At 45.8% G+C, this 20,755-nt stretch overlaps 1 protein-coding gene across 3 annotated transcripts in view; it reads right to left on the bottom strand.

Annotated features, from left to right (window-relative positions):
* ABTB3 (ankyrin repeat and BTB domain containing 3) overlaps positions 1-20,755 on the bottom strand; it is a 320,838-nt gene that overhangs the window by 72,908 nt on the left and 227,175 nt on the right. For 2 of the 3 annotated variants that reach the window (XM_068970684.1, XM_068970685.1), the window contains exon 4: positions 2,518-2,670. In XM_068970684.1, coding sequence (XP_068826785.1) covers positions 2,518-2,670 — 153 coding nt within the window. Of the gene's footprint in view, positions 1-2,517; positions 2,671-2,792; positions 2,891-20,755 lie in introns of those variants that run through there. The other variant, XM_068970687.1, reaches the window with a different exon arrangement.

Genomic DNA, 20,755 nt, shown 5'->3' with positions numbered 1-20,755 from the left:
GCCAGAAAAGTTGGGTTATATCTCTGGGCGTCTGGGTTTGATGTTCGACTTCTAACTCTGTCACTTAACATCTGTGTGATGTTAGATGAGTTACCTAATCTTTCTGGGCCTTGATATCTTTCTCTGTAAAACAGGGAAGCACTATTTTCCCAGTTAACAAGAGTGTTTGTTTTGAGGTTCACATGAGAAAGTCTTAAGATAAAGCAATACTTAGATATGAACCTCCATTATTACTACAGCAATAGTAGAGACTTTTGCTGCTGCTGCTGCTCCGACTCTGTGCGACCCCATAGACGGCAGCCCACCAGGCAAGAACACTGGAGTGGGTTGCCATTTCCTTCTCCAATGCATGAAAGTGAAAAGTGAAAAGTGAAAGGGAAGTCGCTCAGTCATGTCCGACTCTTCGCGACCCCATGGACTGCAGCCCACCAGGCTCCTCTGTCCATGGGATTTTCCAGGCAAGAGTACTACAGTGGGGTGCCATTGCCTTCTCCGAGAGACTTATAATGCTCACTAAAAACGACCATGTCATGAGTACTTACTTCCTTACTGTCAGTGTGGTCCTTTATGTTTGTGATCCTGCTTTGTGCTTGCACCAATATCTGAAGGGGCTGCTATTATTATGTCCATGTTACAGGTGGGGAAATGAAGGTCCAGAGAGGTTAACAAGCTTGCCCAAGGTTGCACAGCTAATTAGTCACGTTGGTGGAATGTGGACTCAGGCAACCAGACACAGGAGCCCAGGTGTCTACCCTTTAGGCTGTGAGGTTTCCTGAGAGCATGACAAACAAGAAGTACTTTATCAGCAAAGTTAAGGAAGTATCCTACTTTCCCTGCCAACCAGCGGCCTCAGGTTTGCTTCAAGGAGGAGAGCTGGAATCTCAAGGTCATCCCTGCCCAGAGCTGGGGACTGTGAGCAGCGGCAGCAGGAGTGAGCCTGCAGGTAGGGGGGGTGCCACACCCACGAAACAGAAGGCAAGAGAGTCTCGTGGGCACAGGATGGACTTCGGAGCAAGAGTCACAAGGATCGCCTCCTTGACATCTACACTATAAGCTGTCCCAACAACAACTCCCCAGTCTGTAAAATGGGAAGTTTACACTACCCTCAGGAGGCTGCTTCAGGGATCAGAGTAATGAATGCAAATCTCCTGTTGCAATTAATATCCACCACACAGCAGATGCTCAGTAAATGGCTGCTCCTGTGTCTCTCTCCCTGAGACCTGTGGTTATCCTAGGTGACAAAATGTAAGGGATGGTGGCACCAATAGATTCTCTCTAGACAGAAACCTCCTGAGGAGAGCACAAATCAGGGGTTAGATCTATGGGGTCTAGGGGTATGGGCTGCCTGAATTCACATTCTGGCTCCACCACTTACAAATCTTGTAACCTTAGGCATGTTACTTAACCTATCTGTGCCTCAGTCTCCTTGTCTGTAAAGTGGGCACAATAATAATACCCACTTCATTCATTATTAATTAGTCTGTGGAAAGAAGTTATGACGGTGCTCACTTTGTGGCAAGCTTTCAGTAAATGCTTGCTGACTTCCATCAGGGCCCTGCAGGTCCCTGGGTGGTGGGGCATTTATGAGCCTTCAGTGGGCTATGCTGTTTTCTGCAAACCCTCCCCTTCTTTGCAGACTTCCAATCAGATCTTGGAAGGGTGGAAATCTCTGAAGCCTGGACACATGACAGGCTACACTCACCTGGTGGGCAATGGGGATTTGAAAATGGTGTCCATGACACCTAGACAACAGGACTGGGAGTCGGGAAAGCACACACACTCATGCACACACATCTATGTCTGAGTTTCTGTATTGTCTGCATTTACAGCCAGGTTTTAACTCAACTGAGTGGTTTCATTTTTCTCACTTTGGATAAAAGTGAGTCTCTCCCCACCCCTGCATGGGGTCCCTGAGTGGTCCATGAATAATTCCCACCTTGATGCAGTAGAGACCTGGATGCAGGGGTGAGAAATGGAGGGAGAGCCAGTTCATTCCACGCAAGTGAAAAAGCACAGGCGCTCTCAGACCCAACCAGAAATTCTACTCTGCAGGGTTTAGTTAGAAAACTATAGGGAGACAATAATTTACTTCTAGTAGAGAGAGGGAGAGAGGGAAGACGAGGGCAGGAGGGGGAGAGGGAAGGAGAGGAGAGGGAAGGGAGAGAGGGAGAGAGAACGGAATAGAAAGAATATGCCTAGAATCAAGATCAAGGCACACGGATATCTTGTATTCGAAGAATCAGGAGCATTCCCACATAGCCTTGCTCCCAGTCCTCCTGCGTCCCTGCAACTCGAGGGACCTGCTTATTGTCAAGCCTGAGTCTCTCCTTTAAACCAGAGGAGCCTCGATCTTCGTGACAGCGAGGCTGCCCGCGCACACCGCCCAGGGCGCAAACCAGCCCGAAGCCCCGGCGCTGTGCGGCCGCGCTCCCTGCACCGGGGACGGGGGCTGGGTGTGAGAGGAAGGGCGCCCTCCCAGAGTCCCGCCGCCCCGGGATCTCCCGCCTGCCGCCCTACCTGAGCTGGCGCGGCTCGCAGTCCACGCCGGGCAGCAGCAGCCGGGCGGCCTGGCGGACGTCGTCGCTGTCCATGGAGAAGCTGCGGCGGTGGCCGGCGTGCGCCACGGCCACCCGGATCCACTCCATCAGCGGCGGCAGCACGAGGAAGGGCCTGCGGCGGGGGAGGGACCGAGACGCGTTAGGGCGGCAGCAGCAGGGGCTCCCCGCTCAGCCCCACCCCCTGCTCTTCGCCGACTTCCCCACCACCCGCCTCCCCCTTTTCCCTGGAGACACTTTCTCAATTCAAAGTGAGAGAACCTTTGGAGACATCCGGACCGCACTGGTGACCTCGGGGCAGGCTCTCTGGAGTCTTTGGGCCTCAGTTTCCTCATCTGCCAATGGGGGACAATGTGACTGAAAGGATACGACGTGATTCTTCTCTGAGTGTAATCTCCCTCGGCGATCAAGTGAACATTAAGGAGATGACTCACTTAAAGCACCAAGCACAGGGTCAGGTGCTTAGGAGAGAATCCAATCCACTCCTGGGGTTATTAGGACTTGGAGCTCCCCACGGTGAGCCCAGTCTTAAAGTGCCCTCCAACACTCCCTTCCCATCGCTAGCTGCTTCCTGTCATCCTTCCGAAGTTCTCCCAGGCCTCAGCTCTGCTCAAGCACCAGCCTGCTGGCAGACTTCAGCATCTGGGAAGAAGCAGTCTTCTGGGAGAACCTGGAGGGGCAGCCCAGAGCTGCCAGCGATGTGCGGGGGAGGAGGGGGCGGTGCTCTGGGGCCTTAGCCACACCCCCGAGCTGTGGGAAGTCTCGGCTCCCCACTAGCGAAAGGGGTCACAGCAGGGGTCCAACTCGCTGCAAGAATTAACCAAGATCTTGCTTCTAGCTGAACTTTCTAGGTGTAATACATTTGTGCTATCTTCCTGTTCCTTAACGTGATTATTATAAATTCCATCTTCGCATTAGGACTGAGGACAGGGAGCTTTAGCAAAATCCTGATACCCGAGTCCTATCCCAGAGACTCTAATTTAATTTATCTAGGATGAGGCTGGATATTGATAGCTTTTAAAACCTCCCCCAGGTGAACACAACACGCCTCAGAATTCTCTGGAGAGTTTCTTAAAATGCAAATTGCTGGGCTCCACCCCCAGAGTGTCCCATTCAGGAGATCAGGGGAGGTGGCCAAGAGTTTGCATTTCTAATAAGTCCTGGGTCTATGCTGAGGCTGATGCTTATGGTTAGAGGTGCGAGCGTGTTCAGTCTTGTCCGACTCTTTGAGACCCTAGGGGCTGTAGCTCGCCAGGGTCCTCTGTCCATGGAATTTCTCAGGCAAGAATACTGGAGTGGGTTGCCATTGCCTACTTCAGGGGATCTTCCTCACCCAGGGACAGAACTCCCATTTCCTGTGTCTCCTGCATTGGTAGGCCGATTCTTTACCACCTTGCCATCCGGGAAGCCCTAGAGGGGCACACTCAAAGAGCTTCGGCTCTCAAGTATGGTATAGGGCCTGGGGATCACCTGGTTTTGTGTGTATGTGTAAATACAGATTTCCTGGCCTTATCTCCAGTAATGCTGATTGCACAGGGCTCATGGATATAATTTTAATAAGCAGCCCCTATGATATTGATTTAGGTAGACCAGGGGCCACACTTTGAGAAATGCATGGTGCTGGTCAAAAAGGTTTCCTATTCATGCGTTACAGCTACAACTGGGTTGAGGCATGTGGGGCATGTGGGTGTAAAATTTAGGAAGGCCAGGTCATGTCAACATGTTCCAGCAGCTTTCTTGGCTCACCCTAGCCCTGGAGCTGCTGTTCAATCCAGCATGGCTGCCATGGGTGGGAGAAGAAAGTGGTAAGTAAAGGGTTTATTTACCCAAGGCAGCAGCCCCCTCACTGTATGCAGGTGTCTCCCCATTTTGGTGGCAGGTTCCAGTTTTTCTAGAATGCTTTCTGGTTATCCAATGTTAAGACTTAACAGCTGTTACATTCATCTCAGATAATCCCATTCATGATCTCAGCTAACTGCTTAGGACAACCTACAAGCTAGTTATGATTATGCCTATTTTCTAAATCAGGAGAATAAAGTGTACTGAGGTTAAATAACATTCCCTGGCTCACAAGGTTGGCAAATATGAGAGCTGGGAATCAGACCCAAGACATTTGACTTCACAGCCCATGTGCAGTAACCCCATGTGGTACTTATCCAACTTCCCAGCATGCACCTGTTACCCCAAGGGGGCCCATCTGGTCATGGACCTTTGATGGCAGGTCATTTTCATTCCTGCTCACTCAGCTCCATTCTCTATCTATAATATAAGGTTTCCAATCCTTTGAAAATCCACATCCTACCTAACCTTCCAACCACAATTCAAATCTAACCTCTCCCTAAACATTTCTCCTGGGGACTCCTCCCAACACGGACCCTTCCCACGGTGGCCCCCACCCCAGTGGCCTGACCTACCAGCCTTGCAGATGCCACACGAGAATGTGAACTCCATGAGACACGGACCTGGGACTGCTGGATTCACCGACCCAGCCCCATGCCCAGTCCTGGGACAGTGCCTGACAGGCTGTGAGCACTTAAATAACGTGTTCATGAAACGGACTAAGGTTTATCAATTCCTCACTGGGTGAAACAGATAAAATCGAGTTTCTGAACCTGTGGACTTGTGGGGCAGGTTTCCAGGGAATTTCTGCCTGGATCAGCCTGCTGCTTAGGCTGTCGTCCTCATTCTCTCATTCTCTCCATCACCTAAACCGAATCAGGCACTCAATAAACACACACTGACTTGAAATGGAATTGGATTCTACAGTCTCAGGTGAGCAGAACTTATTTTTGTCACCATGACTCCATCACTGCTGGATCCAAACCGGGATGCCCCTCTGAGCTGTTTTCGCAGAGGCGGCACCCCCAGCCCCTGGCCTGCCTTTCCTTTGCGTGGTCCCAGCCCCTCAAGCACAGCCCACAGCTCCCAACCCCTCAGGGTCCTCTGGAACACTGCCCTTCAGCAGATGTCTTTCATGTTAGAGGCAGAGGCCTGGGGCACACAGTCAACGCCTGATGAATACAGAAGAGGAGAAAAAGAGGCTCTACTGCGCCTTCAAAATAACACTTTTTCCAAGACAGGCGGTGAGCATTCGAATGAGAAACCTTGAACCCCAGATTCCACCGCCTCTGGAATTTTCTATGGGCTTGTTCTCCCCTTTCAACACTGCCTTCTGTTCGTCACTCTGACCTCAATAGTTTATAAGCTCATGAATTCTTTGCCAGCAACTCATTTAAAAATCTTCTTATCTTGTCTACTCAGAGGGAAAGAAAAATAGTATTATTTGTGAAGTTTCTTTTGGAGGAGGTTGGAGATGGGAAAGAATGCTAGGGTCTTGAGTTAAGGAGAGGGTGGAGAATGCTAAGAGGGAAAAAGACTGCATTCTCCTGATAGGGTTTTTTAAGAGAACACTTTGTTGGTGAAGTTGTCCGTAGTGACTAAAACCTAGAGGAGGCCCAAGGAACTCATGGTTTAGTGAAGCAGATTCAACCTAAGAATCAAGGCCCAGTGTGGGAGGTGGGTAGGGAGGGGTGTGGTAGATGGATGGGTAGGGTGTGGGGGGTGGGAGGGTAGCAAGGAGTGTGTGAAAATTGCCAAGGCTCTGATTTCACCCCCAGAGTTTTGGCTCAATAGGTCTTGGGTGGGACCTGGGCATCTGCATTTTAAATAAAATCCCCTGGGAATTCAGGAGCAACCCAGATCTAATAACCTCTGACTAGGTGGCCTGAGGTGAATAGAGGGGTGGGGGAACACAATCAATTCAAACAGGGCAGTGCCATTAAAATTGTCATTATGGCCTTAAAATACTGAAAACAGAGTTACCTACCATATGATCCAGTGAGCCCACTCCTGGGCATAAATAACGACAAAATGCCAATTCAAAAAATACATACATCCCAATGTTCACAGCAGCCCTACTTACAACAGTTAAGAAACGAAAGCGACCTAAATGTCTGTTGGCAGATACATAGATAAAGAAGATGGTGATGGAATATTACTAAGCCATGGAAAAGAGTGAAATATTGTCATTTGCTGCAACATAGATAGACCTAGAGATTATCATACTAAGTGAAGCAAGTCAGAGAGAGGAAGACAAATATTAATATGCTATTCTTTATATGTGGAGCCTAAACAATTATGCGAATGAACTTGTTTACAAAACGGAAACAGATTCACAGTTGTAGAAAGCAAACTTATGGTTACCAAAGGGGAAAGGCAGGGAGGGATAAATTAGGGGTTTAGGGTTAAAATGGTCTTTCCAGGTGAAGTTAGTGGTAACGAGCCTGCCTGCCAATGCAGGAGACATAAGAGATGGGAGTTTGATCCCTGGGTCACGAAGCTTGCCTGGAAGAGGACATGGCACCCACTCCAGTATTCTTGCCTGGAGAATCCTGTGAACAGAGGGGCCTGGCAGGCTACAATTACACCCTACTATATACAAAACAGATAGCCAACAAGGTCCTACTGTATGGCAGAGGGAACTATACTCAATATGTTGTTGTAGACTGTAGTGTGCCTAGAACTGGCACAACACTGTAAATCAACTATATTTCAATAAAACTAAAAAAGTAAACCCTAAAAATCCTTTAGGTTGCACTCATATTGCAAGCATGCTTCCAGGGGCTGGAGATAGAGTGGAGAGCAAGACACATCTATGTTCCCATAGAGCTAATGGTCTAACAGGAAGACAGACATATAAGAAACCTGTAAACCAACCAAGTAATAAAGCAATTGCAAACTGTGATTGGTTCCAGGTTGCTGGGATACAGAATAAATAGGCTGAGGTGAGGTGGTGGGAAGGCCTCTCTGAAGAGGAGACAAAACCTCAAATATGTGAAGGAACTAACCCTATGTGAATGTGTAGAGAGATGGGTATTTCAGAGAGCAGTAACAGACTGCACAAAGGCCTCGAGGCAGAAAAGACTGTTAGAGCTCAACCAAGGGACCTTCACGTGAATCATGCCCTATCTGGCCCTCCAGGACAGATGCAGTTGGCCAGGACACATGTGAGGAAGAATCACTGTGGTTGGCTGGATAGTGGCCCTCAAAGATATCAGGTCATATTCCTACAACCTGTGAATACTGATAGCACAAGTAAGTCTGAAGATATGGTCCAGTTAGGGAATTTGAGAAGATTAGCCTGGATATCTGGGTAGGTCCTAAATACAATCGCACGGGTCCTTAGAAGAGGGAAATAGGGAGATTCAGTACAGGTGATACTGAAGCAAGAGGCTCTGCTGTTGGGTTGAGATGAAAGGAACCACAAGCCAAGGAATACAAGGAGTGAAGCTTTAGAAGCAGGAAAAGGTGAGGAAATGGTCTTCTCTCAGAGACTCCAGAAGATAGCAGACCTGCTGACAATTTGGTTTTGGCCAGTGAAATTGATTTTGGACTACTGACCTCTAGAATTGTACGAGAATGCGTATGTGTTGTTTTAACCCATCAGGTTTGTGGTAATTTGTCCCAGCAGCCCCAGGAGACTAAACCAGGGTATTGACAGGGTAACTGCAGGTGAGTTTGGAGACCAGAGGGTGGAGAATGTGAACCAAATATTAAAGCTGGGAGTGAGGGCATCCAGAGGGCTCTGGAATCATCTCAGAGGTCTGAGCTGCCTTGTTCCTGAGGTCAGAGCAGTTCTTGTTGATATGGGCTGAATTATATCAACCCCAAATTCATGCATCAAAGCCCTATGTGCCAAAACCTCAAAACGTAACAGTATTAGAATCAGGCCATTGGAGTGGGCCCTAATTCAGCATGACTTATAAGTGTCCTTATAAGATGAGGAGACTGGGACATGTGGAGAGACACAAAAGGGCAATTATGTGAAAGAAGCAGTGAGAGGGCAGCTGCCTATAAGCCAAGGAGAGAGGTCTTGGAAAAAACCACACCTGCTGACAAGCCTTTAGCACTGTAAAAAGATAAATTTCTTTTGTTCAAGCCGCCCAGTTTGGGTTAATTTGTTATAGAAGCCCCAGCAGATGAAAATGCCTGTGGTTTGACTTAAATTTTGCTCAGCCCTCAATATTTTATTCTGTGGTAGAGGAACTTCCATTGGAAGCTGATTCTTTAGAGAGCTGCTGGTTTTCGTTCATTTCCTAGTGACAACAGAAGATGAGTTCAAAGCCATTTGAAGGCTGTACCGTGCAGAGGTCAGAAGTTTGGGCTTTGGAGACAGGCTGAGTGAGAGCTGGATTCCAGCTCCACCTTCAAACTGTGTGACCTTGAACAAAGTATAGTTGTCCCTTGGTATCCACGGGGAATTGGTTTCAGGAACCTCATTGGTACCAAAATTCTCAAATCCTTTATATAGAATGGGATAGAACAGTGGGTACTCTGTACCACAGACTCTGCATCTGCAGATTCAACCAACTGTGGATGTGTCCCCTACAGATGGAGGACTCACTGTATTCCAACGGTCACGCCTTGGTCCTCTCACTGGGAAAGTGGGGATAATAACAATACCTACTTCAAGGGGTGTGGTTGGCCTAAAAATGTCGCCCCACTGAATGTCCACATCCTAATCCCCAGAACCTGCCAAGGCTATTTGATAAAACAGAGTCTGCACATGAGATTAAGTTAAGGATTTTGAGCGGGGAAGATTAGCCTCAACTACCCAGGTGGGCCCGAAATGAAATCACAAGGGAACTTAGAAGAGGGAGGTGAGACAGTCAAAGGTGAGACTTCCCTGGTGGTTCAGTGGCTAAGACTCTGCACTCCCAATGCAGGGTCTTGGGACTGATCCCTGGTCAGAGAACCAGATCTCACATGTCACAGCTAAGAGTTTGAATGCTGAAGCTAAAAGATCCCACGTGCTGCAACTAATACCCGGAACAGTCCGGAAAAAAAAAAAAAAAAGGTCAAAGGAGGGAGTAGATGTGACTGACGACAGAAGCAAAAAGTTGGACTAATCCAGGAAAGGGACCAGGAGTCAAGGAACACAGGTGGCCTCCAGATGCTGGAAAAAGCAAGGAAACGGATTTTCCCCTGGAGACTCCAGGACGAGACAGCCTCGCCGACACTTTAAATTTAGTGAAACAGATTTTGTATTTGTGACCCCTAGACTGTAAGATAATCAATCTGTGTTGTTTTGAACCTCCACGTTTATACCAGTTTTGTTATTGTTGTTGTTTTTACAGCAGCCACGGGAAACTAGCACAGAGGGTTATTGTAAGAACTGCATGGGATGATGTGCATTTAACCCGGCGCCTGGTACCAAGAAAGTGCTCATAAGCAGTAGCTGTCATAATCGTCATCATCATCAGCATTGTTTTTAGCGTCACTCAGCCTTCTCCCTGCTGGATGGAGGAAAAGGCCTTGCTACACAGAGCAATGCTCCTGTATTTTTTCAAACTGAAGCAAATCTCTGCAGTTTCTGTGCCTTTCTTTATAAATCATGTGGCCCTGACTTTTCCTGTTTGGTATTTGTTGAGTCTTTCTTAGGCTGGAGAAGAATTTAGGTGTTTGACTGTGGTTTGGGAGGCTCATAATTTCAGGGACACAGGGAGTGAAGGACAAGCAGCACAACTGATACTAGACAATATCCAGGGCTGGTTTCTATAGCAATATTCACTGTGATCTCACCGTAGTGGTGAGACCAAAGATAGGAAGATGATGGCAGAGGTCAGAGGTGGCCACGGCTGGTTGCTATAGTGACAGCCCTACTATGCAAAGTGTGGTGGGCTTGCCCAAGGGGGTGGTTCCTGCAGACAGCCTAGAGAGGGAGGAGCCAAGGGTGTGGGCTACAGCAGAGCTTCCTGAATATTAATGTGCATATGAAAATCTAGGATCTTTTTTAAATGAAGATTCTGATTCAGTAGGTCTGGGGTAGGGTCCAAGAGTCTGCATATCTACCAAACTCTGGCAGTGATTCAGCCACCAATCCATGGACCACACTTATATAACCAGGCCCTAGTGAGTATTATCGGAGAAGGCAATGGCACCCGACTCCAGTACTCTTGCCTGGAGAATCCCATGGATGGAGGAGCCTGGTAGGCTACAGTCCATGGGGTTGCTAAGAGTCGGACATGACTGAGCGACTTCCCTTTCACTTTTTGCTTTCATGCATTGGAGAAGGAAATGGCAACTCACTCCAGTGTTCTTGCCTGGAGAATCCCAGGGACGGGGGAGCCTGGTGGGCTGCCATCTATGGGGTTGCACAGAGTCGGACACGACTGACGCGACTTAGCAGCAACAGCAGCAGTGAGTATTATGACTCAAGCCAGAAATCAGAAATGGTGAATTGTGTTATCATGCTTAAGGGGGAGAAGGGAGAGGCCCAGGAGACAACAAAACAGAAGGAGCTTGTTTGTACCTGGATCTCCTGATTAAAGCTGGGGTGGTGGTGGTATGCTATACTGGATTGGCTAAGCCTGGGTCACAAGCCTGCACCGAGCTATAGGGGAGGTTGGGAGAGCAAGTTTCAGCTTTTATCAGGGACATGGGTTCTACCTCCCATCAGGATTCTCCTTCAGTTTCCCAACAATCTTACAAAATATAATCTTTCAGTCTTGGGGAGTTTACTCTGAACCAAGCACCCATCTTATTGTCTGATAGGTATTTTATATTTATGACTGTGTTTAGCATCATCTTGAGAAAGTAAATGCTCAAAAAGTACACTTGGCAATGGTTTTATCTAAATAGACATTACTCCAAAGATACCTAAATAGACATTTCTCCAAAGAAGACACACAGATGCCCAAAAAAGCACATGAAAATATGCTCAACATCATTGATTATCAGAGAAATGCAAATCAAAACTACAGTGAAGAATCAACTCAGTGGTCAGAATGGCCATCATCAAAAAAATCTGCCAACAGTATATGCTACAGAGTGTATGGAGAAAAGGGGACCTTCCTACACTGTTCGTGAGAATGTTAAACTGGTATAGCCACTATGGAGAATAGTATGGAGGTTCCTAAAAATCTAAAAATGGAACCACTATATGATTCAGAAATCCCACTCCTGGGCATATATTCAGAGAAACCATAAATCAAAAAGATACCCCAGTGTTCATACACACACACACACACACACACACACACACACACACACTCACACACACATATATAATGGAATATTACTCAACCATAAAAAGAATGACATAATGCCTTTTGCAGCAATATGGATAGACCTAGAGATTATCATACTGGTCAGATAGAGAAAGACAAATATCATATGATACTGTTGACCTGTGAAATCTAAAAAAATGAAACAAATGCACTTATTCAGAAAACAGGAATAGACTCACAGACATAGAAAACAACCCTATGTTTACCAAAGGAGAAATGTGGGGTGTAGGAATAAATCAGGAGCACGGGATTAACATATGCAGTACTATATATAGGATAGGTAACTAACAAGGACCTATTGTACAGCACAGGGCACTCTACTCAATAGATAACCTATATGAGAAAAGAATCTGAAAAAGAATGAATATATATGTATAATTGAGTATCTTCACTGAAATTAACACAACATTGTAAATCAACTGTACTCCAATAAAACTTAAGAATATATACATACTTTGTGGTGGTGACTTTCATGTGTCAACTTGGCTGGGTCACAGCTACCCAGACGTATGGTCAAACACATATTACCAGATATGTAGTCTGGATGTTGCTGGATATTGAAAGTACTTTTTAGATGAGATTAACAATTAAATCAGGGGACTTTGAGTAAAGCAATTTATCTTCCACAGGGTTAAAAGACATTTGTTCTTAAGACAGCATATTAAAAAACAGAGACACCACTTTAACCTCAAAGGTCCTTATTGTCAAAGCTATGGTTTTTTTTAGTGGTCCTGTACAGATGTGAGAGTTGGACCATACAGAAGGGTGAGCACCAAAGAATTGATGCTTTCAAACTGTTGTGCTATAGAAGACTCTTAAGAGTCCCTTGGACTGCAAGGAGATCAAACCAGTCAATCCTAAAGGAAATCAACTCTCGAATCTTCATTGGAAGTATTGATGTTCGAGCTGAAGCTCCAATCCTTTGGCCACTTCATGTGAAGAGCCAACTCATTTGAAAAGACCCTGATGCTGGGAAAGACTGAGGGCAAGAGAAGAAGGGGTCCACAGAAGATGAGATGCTTGGATGGCATCATCAACTCAATGAACATGAGTTTGAGCAAACTCTGGGGGATAGTGAAGGACAGGGAAGTCTGGTGTGCTGCAGTCCATGGGGTCGCAAAAAGTCGGACATAGCTTACCGACTAAACAATAACAACAAGATGGGTAGGCCTCATCAATCAGTTAGAGGCCTGAAGAAAAAGAAAGACCGATCTCTTCCAAAGAATAGGGACTCTGCCAGCTCACTGCCTTCAGATCCGAGCTGTAGCACTGACTCTTCCCTGATGGATCATACACACAGCCTACTGGTTCTGTTTCTCTGGAGAACTCTGCCTAACATACGCCTGCAATGGGTGCCAGGGACTTAATTGTCTGCAGAGAGGCAGCCTCCTCTTTCTACATGGATCCCGCCCCCTTCAGCCTCATGCACAACTGGCAGGGGCAGGGAGGAGGCTGAGGGCTGGCTCACAGAGGACCACTTCCTAGCATCCCAAGTGCGCCCACAGCTCTTGGGAAATGAGACAAAGGAATCATGGGTAGGGTAAGGCCAATGCTTTCAGGGAAGAGCAAGCCGTTCGGTACCAAAGCACAAGTCCTTTGCTATGTGAAAGTCCATATAATTATATAAATGCCCTGAAATGGGGCAAGTGCCAAGGGGCACTGGTGAGGAGGTGATTTCTGCTAATAATGCCAGCAGGTACATGTGAGTGATCACCCGATCTTCTTTGTCTTTGCCGTCACTCATTCTGAAGAAGGTGATTTAGAGGGGGGTCATGAATGCAGTACTGAGGTTCAAGAGGGTTCAGGCAGAGCAAAAATGGTACACAAATTATAATAATCTCCTTATCTCCTGGCTGCCAAAAACAGCTGCACCTCCCCTAGTCTTCATCTTCCCTCCCACCCTGGAGAGGAGGGACTCCTCCAGTCCTACCCACCCCCCACTTCCCTGGGCACGTGACTCCATCACTTCTCTCCCCACAGTCCCACAGCTCAACCTCCACCTCCTCTCTGGACTTTCTCATCAGCATTTAAGCGCTCAACACGTCTCTAACAATTTGAACCGGAGAGCAGAAATGCTGGCGAGTGCAAAATTCACAGTTCCCCTGAATTTCAATCTAGGTCCTCGGTCTAGTTTTCCGTCTATGGCAGAGGGAGCTCAAAATCATCTGGGAACTGAATGAAATGCATATTCCTGTGTTTCCTGTGGCTGCTGTAACAAACCACCACAAACTTGGTGGCTTGAAACAACATAAATTAAGGGCCCATTTTCTGCTAAGCATGGTTCTGAGCATGAAAGGAAGCAGAGAGGTTATATAACTTGCCTAAGGGCACATAGTTATAAGCAGCAGTACAGGCAGACAGACCTGGAGTTGAGGCCAGTAACTATGCATTCTATCGTTTGCAGGCAGCGGCTACAGTATACACAGGCTGGAGATGACAAGGAGGGGAGAGAGAGGTGGAGTGAGGTGAACGGGTAGGAGGCAATCCTGGAGAGAGACAAGGGAAGAACCACCCAGGGCCTTGTAACTTCTGGACTAAAACTGTAAACTTCTAATACTTGAATTGCAGTTGAAAAACACAAAATCAGAGAAACATTTGAAAAGAAATATAAAAAATGGGTTGACAAAAATATTCACTCTGAGAATGCAAAACAATGGGTTCACCATAACTGTTTGTTTAGAAAGAGAGCAGGGAGTTTTTATACTCTGGCTGAGACTGCTGGCTCTCACTTTATACGAGGCTTCTTTTTGCTTTGTAATAAGACCCCCCAATCTTCATATGGGCTCATGACCACCAAGCTTACATTTTTTAGCCTCCCTTTCAGCTAGGAGACTGGCTCTTACAAAGATATAAGCAGAAGTTTCTTGTGATACTTTTAGGAAAGTTCCTAAATAGAAGAGGCCCAACTGTCTCTGGTCTTTTCCCATTCTGCTGGCAAGAATGTAGACAGAATGGCTGGTGCTTAAGCACGTGGTAGAAGCCACGTGGCACAGCACAAGGATAGAAGAAGGATGATTGGTTAAGTGGCCATACCTGCCCTGGATTCTTAATTCCAGACTTGGTTTATATGAGAAATAAATGTCTATCTTCTTTAAACACCCGCTATTTGAATTTTCTGTCACTGACAGCCAAATCTAATTCTAAGTGACACTTATATCAATTCCCATAACATGTGCATTAAATTTCTATTTTTTCCTTAATTTTTGTCACCATGGATTTGAGTTTCTTTCTGTTTAGCAAAAAAAGATAAACATTTTTTCATAGTTATCTTCTAGAGACTATGAATTTGTAACCTTGAGATTGTATTAACATTTGTTCCTAGAAACTACATTTACTAAAGTATTTGTTACAGTGAATTGTTTATTCATTTAAAAGTGTAAACTATGTCATAGGAAGTTGATTTTGTTCATCAGCCTCAGGAAATTTTACTGACAGTGGCTTTGAGCTCATCACAATTAACCCACAAAAATCACAATACATATACTCTTGGAGACAGAAACGAATCTCAAAGACTTCATCCTTGCAAAAGTTCTCTTATAAGGAATTTTAGCTATTTTCCCTCAACGTTATTGAGTTAGAGTTGACACACACCAGAGTGTAAGTGCGGAGTGTGCAGGATGACACTTTGATGCACATATATTGTGATCACCATGGTAGGGTTAGTTAACACCTCCCTCACCTCACATAATTACCATTCTGTCTTTGTGGCGAGAACTTTTAAAATCTACTCACTTAGCAACTTTCAAGTGCACAATAAAATTTTATTAACTACAGTCACCATGTAATATATTATTAGATCCTCAGAATGTATTCCTCTTATGACTGGAGGTTTGGATCCTTTGGCCAACACCTCCTCAATTCCCCTACCTCTTGCCACTGGCAGCCACCCCTCTACTCTCTCTCTCTGAGTTCAGGTTTTTCAGATTCCACTTATAAGTGACATCATACAGTATTTGTCTTTGTCTGACTTATTTCACTTAGCATAATGTCCTCAAGGTCCATCCACGCTGTCACTTATGTCAGGATTTTCTTTTTATTTTCTCTTAGCTGAATAATATCCCATTAACAGATCACTTTTTAAAACACCACATAGAATTTTTTTTTAAATACAACAAAAGAGGAGCTAAAGGTGAGGCTGGGCATCGTCTGGAGGTTCCCCTATGTGTCCTTGGTGTCCTTGCCACTGGGCTGCAGCTTTGAGAAAATGATATTCCAGCTCTCTTGTGATAAACCCCTTGAACTCACATTACCCTGCACTTGGCAGTCTGACAGGATGGATTAAATTCATACTCCGGCCCTGATCAATCAAAACCCTACTCATCAAATCACAGACTGAAGACAGCTGATTCCCCAGGCCTCCATGGAATGACTCATGCCTTGAGTTAGGAACATGTTTTAAAGCAGGCTCTGTCACTAACTGACCACATGACTTGTGTGTCCTTGGGGCTTTGTGGGCCTCGAGTGTACTCACAGTAGAGTTAAGGGACCAGAGAACTAGCGTAACAGTATAATATTTTGAAATAAATCAATCAATAACATACTGCCACAAGGAAGTTGGGGGGAAAAAAGCCACGAAGGCAGCTTCCAACAGAACTTTTTGCTATGATGGAAGTGCTCTGAATCTGTGCTGTCCAACACAATGGCCACAAGCTGCTGTGGCTACTAACACTTGAAATGTGGCTAGTGCAGCTGAGTAGCTAAACTCTAATTTTATTCAATTTTAATTGGTTTAACTTTGGGTGGTTTAGTCAGTAAGTCGAGTCCAACTCTTGCAACCCTATGGACTTTTAGCCTGCCAGGCTTATCTGTTCATGGAATTTTCCAGGCAAGAATACTGGAGTGGGTTGCCATTTCCTTCTCCAGGGGATCTTCCTGACCCAGGGATTAAACTCAGGTCTCCTGCATTGCAGGTGGATTCTTTACCAACTGAACCACCACCCACTAGTCCCAAGTGGTTAGTGCCCACCTTACTGGATGGTGCAGTTCTAAGGAATATTCTTCAGTTCAGTATAATTCCAGACAGGAATCCTGGTGAATGGGGAAGTAGAAAAAGGGCTACAGCAGATATTAAGCAACCTAATTTTGGACTCAGTTTTTCTTCCCATTATCATGGTCTACAACATCAGCATCATTATTAGGATTGTATAGCATCTACTGGAGTGCTTACAATGGGCCAGACTCTGTGCAAAAAGCTTAAATGTATATTATTTCATTGACTTACAGTAACAACCTTGGAAGGTAATTATGATTATCATCCCTATTTACAGATGAGCAAACTGAGGCTTTGCTTCGCAAGACTCAGTAACCTATAGGATACCACAAGTATTGGCACAGAGCTGGGATTTGCTCCCACGTCTGCCAGAGTCCAAAGTCCTCCTACTTGGCCATTCTTATATGGCTCCTCCAAAGACCAGTGTGGCAATGACTGAGTCACTGAACATTGGGGCATCTCGGTTCATCATCTGTGGAGGAAGAGACTGGGCTACATGCAGTCTATGATCCACTCACGTAAGAAAGGGTCGTGATTCCTATACTCTACCCCCTACCCAGGGGGCCACTTTTATATAAATGCTATTGTTTACAGATGGACCGTGTGCCTCCAAAAGTACCTGACTGCTCTGAGCACAGATCAATAATTTCCCTTAGTGGAACCCTGGACTTGGTTACAGATTATTTTTAAGAGCTTCTCCGTATTGTTGGGCTTCCCCTGTGGCTCAGCTGGTAAAGAATCCATTTATAAAGCAGGAGACCTGGGTTCAATCCCTGGGTTGGGAAGATCCCCTGAAGAAGGGAAAGGCTACCCACTCCAGTATTCTGGCCTGGAGAATTCCACGGATTGTATAGTCCATGGGGTCACAAAGCGTCAGACATGACTGAGCAATTTTCACTAAACACTTCTGGTGATTCAGATCACCAGGAGGACCTGAGTATCAGCCTGGACTGAACTTGCTAAAGTCAGAAAAGATTCTTTTTAAATTAAATGATGAGAGCTTTATAATGCATGTTTCTCTTTTTGCCTTGGAGACCAGGAAACTCAAAGCTAAATTTTGTTCTCAATTTTAATAATAAACCTTGGGGGAGATTTTTCTGGTACAGTGGTCTTCCTTAGTGTTAATGACATGAGGTTTTGGGGTATTTTTTTTGGTATTGTATCCTTGTTTTGTGGTTCTGATAGGGACAAAGTAAAAGGACAAAGTAGCTGATTAATAGTTAACCCCACTAAGGGATTAATTTAGCGAGTAAGTAAAGGAAAATATATGGGAGACCTCTGCAAGTTAATGATCACTCAAGAAAGCAGGTTTGCTTACCTGCAAAACCAAGCAGGCTTGCTTAGCAACAAAACCCATGCAGCAGAAGCATGAAACACACCCCCAAACAATGAAACAATGGTGGAATGAGACCCACATCTTGCCCAGTAATGTCAGTAATTTAATGATTCCTAGGACATACTCCTTTGCATACACTAAAAAAAATAAGGACATTATACTGAAACCGAGATGATTTACCATATTTTAGTATATGTTGCCGTCTTTTTGCTCGTTTCCATTGTACCATGACAGTCCCAGTTTGACCATATAGGGACAAGAAAACTGTCCCGCTCTACATGGAGGAGGAGCTGACGCTGGAAGTTTGACAGCTACTAAAAATGAGGAAGAAGGTGGTCTTCTGCCCCTCCCCACTCTCCCTTTGCTTATAAAACTGTAGTCCATGAGTTCTCACTGTGGCACTCCCAGGTCTGCCCGCTTCTCTCTCTCAGAAGCATCCTATACTAATAAACTCTTTCCTTACCTGTACGCTGTCTCTTGCTGAATTCTTTCTGAGCCAAGATAGAAGAATCCACGTTTTATCAAGGCCAGAGACATGTCCTGCGATTTCAGTTCTATCTAACTCATATTGTGAGTCTAGCTCAAGTCTTTTTCAGAGTTAGATTAGTTATAAATGATGAGTGGATAACATCATCTGTCTCAGACTGTGCCAAATGCCCAAGATTAACTGGGATAATAAAATGAAAGAGAATGCACTATATAGCATGTGGGCTAGGAGTCCTTTGGAAACATAGAGGATGGAAATGGGATAGAATTTCCCTGTAAAAAGGAAAATAAAGAATATGGAGAAAGGAAGGAAAGAAAAGAAAACTCCTAAGAGACTTAATAATCAAGGAAGGGACTAGAGCAGGAGGAGAGACAATTCTGGTGCCTACACAGAGCAACCATTTGGCCATGGAGCAGATTTATGGACTTTCCATATGCATGAGAAGAAAACATATGCACAATTTACTTCTCTGACTAAATGTTACCAATTCTACATTTTGTTGAATCTGGAAGTGAGAGATGACAGAAACCAGGAAGGATTAATTAAAGGAAAACCAAAAGGGCTATTTGTTAAGCTAGACTTCGGTGCTATCTAGGAAAGGATTCCTTGTCTAGGTCAGCACTCCAGGGTGACCCTCTCCAACCACATAAGTGAAATAATCAGGGCTGATTAGCTGATGAGATGGAAAGGTCTGGGTCTGTCCCTTATCCACCTGCCACGACCTGTCCAATCCTCTCAGGAGCCTTCCTGCTGCCTCTCCTAAAGGGGTCAAGCTTTGGGGACAGTCTCAGGGGAGGGAATGTAACGAGATCCCGTGCAGGGATGAGCCTAGGTCAGGGAGGGGGACTGGGCCAGATCAGGAGCAGTACTTCTCTGCTCTGGAGGAATGGACTGGCAAGCAGGGTGGGGGTGGGGGTGTGTGTGTGGTCAGATGGGGTGCGGGCATTGATTCTGAATGGAAGCTGAGTGTGTGGTGAGTAGATAAAGCAAAGTTGTCTTGAAACCCTTAGATTCCTCTCTCACCTAAAGACGAGGATAATGTTCACTGGCCTTTCTTCACAAGGCCACTGAGAAGATGAGGTAACAGGTATGGAAGTACAATTAAAGATTTACATTTAGGCATCTTCATGTACACCAGGCACCTAACACACTTGGTCTAAGTTGCTATCAACTTAAACATCAGATTAAAGATAAACACTTTTTTCCCGTAGTCATGTAAGGATCTGAGAGTTGGACCATAAAGAAGGCAGAGTGCCAAAGAACTGATACTTTTGAACTGTGGCTCTTGAGAGTCCCTTGGACTGCAAGATCCAAACAACCAATCCTAAAGGAAATCAACCCTGAATATTCATTGGAAGGACTAATGCTGAAGCTGAAGCTCTCATACTTTGGCCACCTGATGCAAAGAGGCAACTCATTGGAAAAGACCCTAATGTTGGGAAAGATTGAGGGCAGGAGGAGAAGGGAGTGACAGAGGATAAGACGGTTGGATGACATCATTGACTCGAAGGACATGAACTTGAGCAAACTCCAGGAGACACTGAAGGACAGGGAAGCCTGGCGTGCTGCAGTCCATGGGGTGGCAAAGAGGTGGACACGACCGAGTGGCTGAACAACAACAACAACAAGGAAGGTAGCTCTGATAACCAAAACCTCATCTTGTCAGCCGGAGGAGGCAATGGCACCCCACTCCAGTACTCTTGGCTGGAAAATCCCATGGACGGAGGAGCCTGGTGGGCTGCAGTCCATGGGGTCACGAAGAGTCAGACACAACTGAGCGACTTCACTTTCCCTTTTCCCGTTCATGCATTGGAGAAGGAAATGGCAACCCACTCCAGTGTTCTTGCCTGGGGAATCCCAGGGATGGGGGAGCCTGGTGGGCTGCCGTCTATGGGGTCGCACAGAGTCGGACACGATTGAAGTGACAGCAGCAGCAGCAGCATCTTATCTTTCAGCCACAACTGTAGCAATACAACACACTGCCAAAAGAGGGAGCTCCTGCACACTTGCTCAGCACATAGGCTGGGTTCTCGTGGATTTTCCTATCAGTTCCTCACTCCTGTTCTCCTTCCGCTTCCAGCTTTCCAGCCTCTCAGTCTTGCTGTATTCCTCTTTCCTTATTACTGGAGCAGTCCACCTTTCTAGGTGCATCTATCTCTCTGCTGCATCCTCCTAGAGATCTTCTTTTCCAGACATGACTGCTGCACTGGGCTGGCCTCAGCGCTACCCACAGGAAGCAAGCCCATGACATGGGCCAAATATGAATCACTTTTCTTCTGGAAAAGTCAGACAGCAGGCCAAAGTCAAGTACACATCATC

The sequence above is a fragment of the Capricornis sumatraensis genome, chromosome 4 (genome assembly GCF_032405125.1).
Source record: "Capricornis sumatraensis isolate serow.1 chromosome 4, serow.2, whole genome shotgun sequence".
NCBI classification, from domain to species: domain Eukaryota; kingdom Metazoa; phylum Chordata; class Mammalia; order Artiodactyla; family Bovidae; genus Capricornis; species Capricornis sumatraensis.
The sequence above is the reverse complement of the archived record's forward strand: the minus strand, read 5'-3'. Positions and strand labels throughout refer to the sequence as shown.